A 10,266-nucleotide genomic window follows, 5' to 3' on the forward strand; every position below is an offset into this window, starting at 1 on the left:
CAGAGACACAGATGTAGTGAAAAGAAGGGCCATATGCACCCCAATGTTCATAGCAGCAATGTCCGCAATAGCCAAACTGTGGAAAGAGCTGAGATGCCCTTCAACAGATGAATGGATAAAGAAGATATGGTCCATATATACAATGGAATATTATTCAGCCATCAGAAAGGATGAATACCCAACTTTTACATCAACATGGATGGGTCTGGAGGAGATTATGCTAAGTGAAATAAGGCAAGCAGAGAAAGTCAAGTATCATATGGTTTCACTATTTGTGGAACATAAAGAATAGCACGGAGGACATTAGGAGAAGGAAGGGAAAAATGAAGCGGGGGAAATCGGAGGGGGAAACGAACCATGAGAGACTATGGACTCCGAGAAACAAACTGAGGGTTTTAGAGGGGAGGGGGGCGAGGCGATGGGTTAGCCCGGTGATGGGTATTAAGGAGGACACATACTGCATGGAGCACCGAGTGTTACACGAAAACAATGAATCATGGATCACTACATCAAAAACTAATGAGGTATTGTATGGTGACTAACATAATAAAATTAAATTAAATTTTTAAAAAATTATTGATTACCCCTTCTGAATTGTTCTGAAGTTTTCCCTTTTCGTGTCCTGGCTGATAAAGTTCAGGTCCTAATTACGCCTCACTTGAAATGCTACAAAAGACATTCCTTCAATCTAATCACTCTTTCTAATCCATCGTTTTCTTTGTTGCAAAAGTGATTATTTTAAGACAGAAATATTATCATGCATATGTCTGTGAAGAGGTGGGATAACAGGCAAGAATTCTGGTTGGGTAATGTAAAAGTTCTACAGAGATCTACACTCAAAAGTGTAACAATCCTCACCCCCACAAACTCATCAGCACAGAATACCTAAACCATAAATCCCCACCAAGGAAAATAACATTGTACCATTTACTATTTAATTCTGATTAAAAAAATCAACTTATAAGACAGTAAGAGTTGTACATGATTATTTGACAGACACAAAATCTATCAAATAGCTATAGATCTTTTCCTTCTATCTCAAAAAGCTGAGAGGCAAAATGTGGTTCAATAATATCATCTGATTCTTAACTCTTATTGCTTATTTATTTTTGGTCTATTATCTTTCTTACCTCTATCTTCTATTAAAAATTACATTTCCTTGGTTTCCTTAGTCTTAACTTTTTTTTATAGTTTTATTGATGTAATTCACATAGCACACAATTTACCCATTTAAAGTGTATATTCAATGGCTTTTAATATATTCAGAGTGTTGTGCAACTGTCATCACAATTAATTTTAGAGCATTTTCATCACCTCAAAAAGAAACCCTGTACCCATGAAGCAGTCCCTATTTCTTCCCAAAACCCCTAGACTTAAGCCATCACTAATCTGCTTTCTGTATATACAGATTTGTCTATTCTGGATACCTCATACAAATGCAACCATAAAATATGTGGTCTTATATGACTGGCTTCTTTCACTTAGAATATGTCCAGGGTTCATCAATGTTGTAGTATATATCAGAATTTCATTTTTTATTATTGAATAATATTCCATATGGCTATACCATATTTTATTTGCCCATTCATTAGCAGATAGATATTTGGACTGTTTCTACTTTTTTGGCTATTATGAATAAAGTTTCTGTGAATATTCATGCACAAGTTCTTGTGTGGACATGTGTTTCCATTTTTCTCAGGTATGCATACCTGGGAGAGGATTGCTGGATCAAATGTAACGTTTTGAGGTACTGCCAAACTATTTTCCAAAGCACCTTCACCATTTTAAATTCCCACCAGCAATGTATGAAAGTCCCAATTTTTCCTTATCCAACACAAAAGTTATTATCAGTATTTTTAATTATAGCCATCCTAGTGGGTATGAAGTGATTCCCATTCAAGTTGACTTGCATTTCCCTAATGGATAATGATACTGAGCATCTTTTCATGTGCTTATTGGCCATTTATATATCTTCTATGGAGAAATGCCTGTTTGGATCCTTTGTTCATTTTCAAATTGGGTTATTTTTTCCTTTTATTGTGAGTTGTAAGAATCTTTTTTAAAATTTTTTTTAAAAGATTTTATTTATTGAGAGAGAGAGAGACAGAGATAGTGAGAGAGAAAGCATGAACAGGGAGAGGGAGAAGCAGGCTCCCCGATGATTAGGGAGCCCACCGTGGGGCTCGGTCCCAGGACCCTGAGATCATGACCCGAGCCGAAGGCAGATGCTTAACCAGCTGAGCCACCCAGGTGCCCCAAGAATTCTTCATATATTCCGGATACAAGTCCCTTGTCAGATATATAATCTGCAAATATTTTATCCCATTCTATGGATTGTCTTTTCATTTCCTTTATGGTGTCTCCTGACTTTGTTTTTAAACTTGTATGAATTTTTTGCAAGTTCCTTCAAACTTTGGAAATTAAAATGTTTAAAAGCTTTGTTATATTTTACCGTCTTACTGAAAATCTTTCAGAGACTCCCATCACATTCAAGAGAAAATAAAAATCCCAGGCCTTAAGGCCATTCATGATCCAGACTATGACCACCTCCTTCAATTTAGATACTGTCTCTCTCACATATGCCTTACCCCTCAGTCTACATGCCCCAAACCAAATTCTTGATCTTTGCCCGCAATGTTTTTCCTCAGTCTCTCCCATTTTAATAAATGGCAAAACCATCCTCCTAGTTGCTCATGCCAAAACCGTGGAGTCAGTCTTGACAATTTCATACTCTACCATTCAATCCATCAACGAATAACAGTCCATCCTGTTAGTTCTGCTCTCAAAATATATGCAAAATCTGACCTCTCTACCTTTACTCTTACCACTCTGGTCCAGTATCTCTTGCTTAGATTACAACAACAGTTTCCTAAATATAATCTCCCTAATTCCTTGTCTCTTCATAATCTATTCTCAACACAGTAGCCAGGGTGATTCTTTTAAAATCTAAGTTATATCATGTCACCCTTTAAACCTTTCAAAGGCTTTCCAATCCACTCATAGTCACCTACAGTGTCTTATGTAATATGGTCTCTGCTTCTTCTTTCACTTCCTGTCCTTTCTTCTCCTCCCACACTCCACTCCTGGAACCCAGGCCTTCTTGCCTCAGGCCTTGCTCCAGCTATTCCCTCTACCTGGAATACTCTTCTCTCCTGTGAGTGACACATCTTGATCTGTCTCCTTCTTTAGGTCTCTGCTCAAATTTCAGTTACAACTTCTCTGATGACACTAGTTAAAATAGTGAGCCTCCATTCCAATACTCTCTCACCCCCATCTTACTTTTTCTCTATAGCTTTCATTACCACAGAGAATAGTATAAATTTACTCACTTATTTATTGTCCACCTCTTCCAACTAGAATGTGGACTTGATGAAGGCAAAGATTTTGTTTTTAATCAATTTCATTCATTACGATATATCTCTAGCAATTAGCGTACTTTTGGCATATAATGATTCCTCAACCAACCATGAATAAATGAACACCTGAATTTGTGGGCTAATAATCATTCCAGCTATATAACTACTAGAACATAGGGTTTCCAAAAGCACAACTTTAAAATGTTAGTTCTTACATTTCTCTATGGCATTTCTGATAGTCTTCTGAAGGCATACCTAGGAAAAGAAAAAAAACAATCTATTAGAAATATAATTCAAACAGAGACCAGAGGCCAAAATTAGAAGAAATAGTCTCTCTAAAATATATGGTAATAGTACAGTTTATTTTTATAATTTTATTTTTATATATTGTTTTTATATCTGCCACTTAAATTGGGTAGAAGTATTTTCAAAATACCAAAATAAACAAAATTGTTGGGAAATTTTATGAGATGCAGGAATCTATCAGCCTATATTTGGATACTTAGAATTTTTGAAGTCCTTTCCAATCTTTTATCTTTCTTGATTCTTACAATAGTCCTGTGAGGCAAATATTAACAATTTACTTTTCCCATGTTACATATATGAAAAAAATACCTGGTCAAGTTATAAAACTAACAGCTGTATACCTGGAACTTAAACTCAGATCGCATGGTTCTTACCCTAGTACCAAATATATAGATATGCATATTAGTAGATTGATTAGCCAAGAAAATGCCTACCAGTCAACATTTTGCTGTGCAGATCCACTATGATATTACTTAGGAACATAAAGAACCATGGGAGTAGTCTTCTGAAGAACTTATGACCCTAATCAGCTGCATAACTCTGCTTACATTTAATTAGAATTTTACAGTTAAGTAAAAGTGAAGTGACTGGTGCCTAGTAATCACTGAGAAGCATTTCCCTGAAATGGAGGTTCCTAAAATACAAAAGACTACAGTGAACTACTCTCTGCTTTTGCTGATAATAGTCTCTTGCTTTTCCTTCTGATGATCTAGACATGGCGTGTGACTCAGTATAACAGGAGCCCTGCATCTCCCTGCCCAAAGTGACTGTTCAGGGATAAGCATATGAAATAATTTAAGCCAATGTGTAATACCAGGGCTTTTATTCAAATCATTGGGAAAGAGAAGCACTTTGTTCACTGGATTAGAAGTTGTGAGTATATAAGCCTGGACCTAAAAAGAGTTCCTATATGAAGGGAGCTTAGCTGAGAGTTTAACTGGCACAGAGGGACTATGAGCTGAGAGATGGAAAGGAATTAGTTCCTATTGATGTCATTTGAAATCCTGGATCAAGTTGTATTTGTGTATCAATACTGCTGGGTTTTTCATAAACATGTGGTAATAACTTCCTTTTTTAACCTGATAAAGTTTGAGGTAGAATTTTTTTCTTTTTCTTTTTTCTTTTTTTTTGTCAGGTGCAGTGGACAAAGAGCCTAACTGAAACACTTGCTAAAGAGATAGGCTGCTTCCAGATGAATGGATAAAGAAGATGTGGTATATATACAATGGAATATTATGCAGCCATCAAAAGGAATGTGATCTTGCCATTTGCAACGACATGGGTGGAGCTGGAGGGTGTTATGCTGAGTGAAATAAGTCAATCAGAGAAAGACATGTATCATAGGACCTCACTGATATGAGGAATTCTTAATCTTAGGAAACAAACTGAGGGTTGCTGGAGTGGGGGCGGTGGGAGGGATGGGGTGGCTGGGTGATAGACATTGGGGAGGGTATGTGCTATGGTGAGCACTGTGAATTGTGCAAGACTGTTGAATCACAGATCTGTACCTCCGAAACAAATAATACAATATATGCTAAAAAAAGAAAAAAACAAAAGAAGAAGATAGCAGGAGGGGAAGAATGAAGGGGGGGAAATCGGAGGGGGAGATGAACCATGAGAGATGATGGGCTCTGAAAAACAAACAGAGGGTTCTAGAGGGGAGGGGGTGGGAGGATGGGTTAGCCTGGTGATGGGTATTAAAGAGGGCAGGTTCTGCATGGAGCACTGGGTGTTATGCACAAACAATGAATCATGGAACACTATATCAAAAACTAATGATGTAGTGTATGGTGATTAACATAACAAAAAAAAATGTAAAGGAAAAAAGAGATAGGCTGCTTCTTTGGGCAGCTGATATCAGCAAAGGAGTTGCCAAACTAAACATAACACGGAAGATAAGGTTTTTGAACTGTTAGAAATACTGCCAACCAGACAGCTATCGAGTCTCCCTTAAGGGACCCCATAATCAATGCTTAATTCTTTGATATTTATCCCTGCTTTTTGGTAGGCTTTGATGGGTGAGCTGACAACATCCATTCCCATTCCCCCTCTGCATTTTTTTTTCCATTTTCCCTTGCTTTATACCAATATAGAGACTAGGAGGGTGAAATACTTTTTTGTTTTTTTTTTTATATACAAACTTCATCAAAGAAGCCTCCCAAGTAGTCAATAAGTATATGACTCAGTCCTGGCCAATAGATCTAAATAGAAGTTTTCTGGGGAATTTCTTGGAAAGCTTTTGCTCTTCTGATAAAAAGAGATGTATATGGCTAATATGGCCTTTTCTCATTCTTTTTCCCTGGAACTCCTGTGATACCTAGAGGCTTAGCAACCATTCTACAACTATGCGGAAACAATCCAACACACTTGGTGGTAGAAAGATACAATGACTAAAAGACCTTAATGATATTAGTGAGCTGCTACATCAGCTCTGGCCTGGGAAGAGAAGTAAATCCAATATATACAAACATTTTTTGCATGACAAAAAATAACATACACAAAAAGACAACTGATAAACTGGGAGAAATATTCATAATATATACCACAGACAGAAGGCTAATATTCTCTAAAAAAATTTTTTGAATATAGGTAACACATATTACATTAGTTTTATGTGTACAACATAGTGATTTAACTTCTCTATACATTATATTATGCTCACCAAAAGCGGAGGTACCGTTTATCACCAGAGGAAGCTATTACAATACCACTGACTATATTCCCTATGCTGTGACTTTTATTCCCTTAACTTATTTATTCCATAACTGAAAGCCTGTGTTTCCTACTCCTCTTCACTTGCCTACACCCATTCCCTTCCCTCTGGGAACCATTAGTTTGTTCTCTGTATTTACAGATCTGATTCTGTTTTTTTGTTTGTTTTTTAAATTCTTTTATTTAAGTAAGCTCTATACCCAACGTGGTACTTGAACTCACAACTCTGAGATCAACTCTGAGATCACAACTCATATGCTCTTCCAGTTGAGCCAGCCAGGTGCCCCTGTTTTTTGCTTTTCAATTTGCTTTGTTTTTTACAAATTCACACATCTTAAATCATATGGAATTTGTCTTTCTCAGTCTCATTTCGCTTAACATAATACCTGCTAGGTCCATTCATGGTGTTGCAAAAGGCAAGACCTCAACCTTTTTTATGGCTGCATAATATTCCTGTGTGTGTGTGTGTGTGTGTGTGTGTGTGTGTGTGTGTGTGTGTGTATACACCATATCTTCCTTATTCGTTTGTCCATTGATGTACACTTAGATTGCTTCCGTATCTTGGCTATTGCAACTAATGCTGCAATACATAGGGGAGCATGTATCTTTTCAAATCAGTGTTTCCGTTTTCTTTGGGTAAATACCCACTAATGGAATTATTGGATCATATGGTATTTCTTTTTTTTCTCTCTTTAAATTTTTTATTGTTATATTAATCAATCATATGGTATTTCTATTTTTAATTTTTTGAGGAACCTCCACACTGTTTTCCACAGTGATTGTACCAATTCACATTCCCACCAAAAGTGGATAAGAGTTCCTTTTTTTCAAAAATTTTGTATTTAAGGGGTACCTGGGTGGCTCAGTTGGTGAAACATCTGACTTCAGCTTCAGTCATGATCCCGGGGTCCTGGGATTGAGTCACTCGTTGGGCTCCCTGCTCAGTGGTGAGCCTGCTTCTCCCTCTGCCCCTCCCCTGTGCTTGCGCTTGTGTGTTCTCTCTCAAATAAAATCTTTTTAAAAATTTTGTATTTAAATTCAATTTAAATTAATATATACTGTATTCTTAGTTTCAGAGGTAGAATTTAGTGATTCATCATTTGCATACAACACCTAATGTTCATTACTTCAAGTGCCCTCCTTAATGTCCATCACCCAATTACCCTATCTTCCCACCCGCCTACCCTCCAGCAACCTTTAGTTTGTTTCCTATAGTTAAAATTCTCTTATGATTTGCCTCCCCCTCTGTTTTCCTCTTCCTTTCTTTTTCCTTCCCTTCCCCTATGTTCCTTGGTTTTCTTTCTTAAATTCCACATATGGGTGAAATCATATGGTATTTATCTTTTTCTGACTTATTTTGCTTAGCATAATACCCTCTAGTTTCACCCACATCATTGTAAATAGCAAGATTTCATCCTTTATTTTTTTTAAGATTTTATTTATTTATTTGACACAGAGAGAGACAGGAGAGTGGGAACACAAGCAGGAGGAGTGGGAGTGGGAGAAGCAGGCTTCCCGCTGAGCAGGGAGCCCAATGCGGGGCTCAGTCCCAGGGCCCTGGGATCATGACCTGAGCTGAAGGCAGACGCTTAACGACTGAGCCACCCAGGTGCCCCAAGATTTCATTATTTTTGATGGCTGAGTAATATTCCATTGTATTTATATACCACATTTCCTTTTCCATTAATCTGTCAATGGACATCTGGGCTCTTTCCTCAGTTTGGCTTTGTGGACATTGCTGATATGAACATGGGATGTATGTGCCCCTTTGTATCACTGTTTGTATCCTTTGGATAAATACCTAGTAGTACAATTGCTGGGTGGTAAGGTAGCTCTATTTTTAACTTTTTGAGGAACTTCCATACTATTTTCCAGATGGCTACACCAGTTTGTATTCCCACCAACAGTGTAAGAGGGTTCCCCTTTCTCTAAATCCTCACCAACATCTGTTATTTCCTGAGTTATTAATTTTAGCCATTCTGACTGGTATGAGGTGGTATCTCATTGTAGTTTTGATTCATATTTACGAGCGTTCCTTTTTCTCCACATCCTTGCCAACAATTGTTTTTTCTTGTCTTTTTATTTTAGCCATTCTGATAGGTATGTGGTTTTGATTTGCATTTCTCTGATGATTAGTGATGGGGAGCATCTTTTCATTTGTCTGTTGGCCATCTGTATGTCTTCTTTGGAAACATGTCTATTCAGGTACTCTGCCCATTTTTAAAATTGGATTGTTTGGATTTTTGGTGTTGAGTTGTAGAAGTTCTTTATGTATTTTGGATATTAACCTCTTATTGGATATATCATTTGCAAATAGCTTCTCCCATTCATTAGGTAGCCTTTTTGTTTTATTGATGGTTCCTTTCACTGTACAAAAACTTTTTAATGTAGTCCCGATAGTTTATTTTTGCTTTTGTTTCCTATGCCTCAGGAGATATATCTAGAAAAATGTTGCTATGGCTGATACAAAAGAAAGTACTGCCTGTATTCTCTCCTAGGATTTTTATGGTTTCAGGTCTTTAATCCATTTTGAGTTTATTTTGTATATGATGTAAGAAAGTTGTCCAGTTTCATTCTTTTGCACATAGCTGTCCAGTTTTTCCAGCATCATTTATTGAAGAGGCAGTCTTTCCCCATTGTATATTCTTGCCTCTTCTGTCACAGATTAATTGTCCATATAAGCATGGGTTTATTTCTGGACTCTCTATTCTGTTCCATTGATCTATGTGTCTGCTTTTGTGCCAGAACCATACTGTTTTGACTACAGTTTTGTAGTATATCTTGAAATCTGGTAGTACAACACCTCCAGCTTTGTTCTTTCTCAATGTTGTTTTGGCTATTTGGGGTCTTTTGTGGTTCCACACAAATTTTAGGATTATTTGTTCTAGTTCTGTGAAAAATTCTATTGGTATTTTGATAGGAATTGCATTGAATCTTTGGATTGTTTTTGGAAGTATGGACACTTAAAAAATATTAATTCTTCTAGTCCATGAGCATGGAATATCTTCCTATTTGTGTCCTCTTCAATTTCTTTTACCAATGTTTCATAATCTTCAGACTACATGTCTTTGACCTCCTTGGTTAAGTTTATTCCTAGGTATTTTATTCTTTTTTATGCGATTATAAATGGAGTTGTTTTCTTAATTTCTCTTTCAGCTACTTCATTATCAGTGCATAGAAATGTTACCAATTTCTGGGTATTAATTCTGTATCCTTGAACTTTATTGAGCTTATTTATTACTTCTAATAGTTTTTTGGTAAGGTCTTTAGGGTCTTCTATGTACAGTATCATGTCATCTGCAAATGACAGTTTAATTTCTTGCTTACTGATATGGATGCCTCTTATTTCTTTTTCTTGTTTGATTGCTGTGGCTAGGATGTCTAGCACTATGTTATAGTACCAGAAAAGTAGAAACGACACCCTTATCTTGTTCCTGATCTAGGAAAAGCTCTCAGTTTTTCACCATTGGGTGTGATATCAACTGTGGTTTTTTTTCATAGATGGCCTTTATTATGCAGAAGTGTGTTCCCTCTAAATCCACTTTGGAAGTTTAACATGAATGGATGTTAAATTTTGTTAAATGTTTTTTCTGCATGTGCTGAGATAATCATATAATTTTTATTCTTCATTTTGTTGATGTGGTGTATCATATTGATTGATTTGCAAATATTGAACCATCCTTGCATCCCCAGAATAAATCCCATTTGGTAGCAGTGAATGATCCTTTTAATGTATTGTTGAATGTGGTTTGCTAGTATTTTACTGAGGATTTTTGCAACTATGTTCATCCAGGATTTTGACCTGTAACCAACTTTTTTCTTTCTTTTTCTTTCTTCTCTTTCTTTTTCTTTCTTTCTTTCTTTCTTTCTTTCTTTCTTTCTTTCTTTCTTT

General features: G+C 36.5%; 1 protein-coding gene across 3 annotated transcripts in view; it reads right to left on the reverse strand.

Annotated features, from left to right (window-relative positions):
* The window catches only part of MEIKIN (meiotic kinetochore factor), an 89,627-nt gene that overhangs the window by 60,542 nt on the left and 18,819 nt on the right, over positions 1-10,266 (reverse strand). For all 3 annotated transcript variants that reach the window (XM_073878537.1, XM_073878536.1, XM_073878535.1), the window contains one exon: positions 3,572-3,611. In XM_073878537.1, the coding sequence (XP_073734638.1) occupies positions 3,572-3,611 (40 nt within the window). The remainder of the gene's footprint in view (positions 1-3,571; positions 3,612-10,266) is intronic.

This window comes from Callorhinus ursinus, unplaced genomic scaffold, assembly GCF_003265705.2.
Source record: "Callorhinus ursinus isolate GAN/ISIS: 27379988/994484 unplaced genomic scaffold, GSC_fseal_2.0 scaffold30, whole genome shotgun sequence".
Taxonomy (NCBI): Eukaryota; Metazoa; Chordata; class Mammalia; order Carnivora; family Otariidae; genus Callorhinus; species Callorhinus ursinus.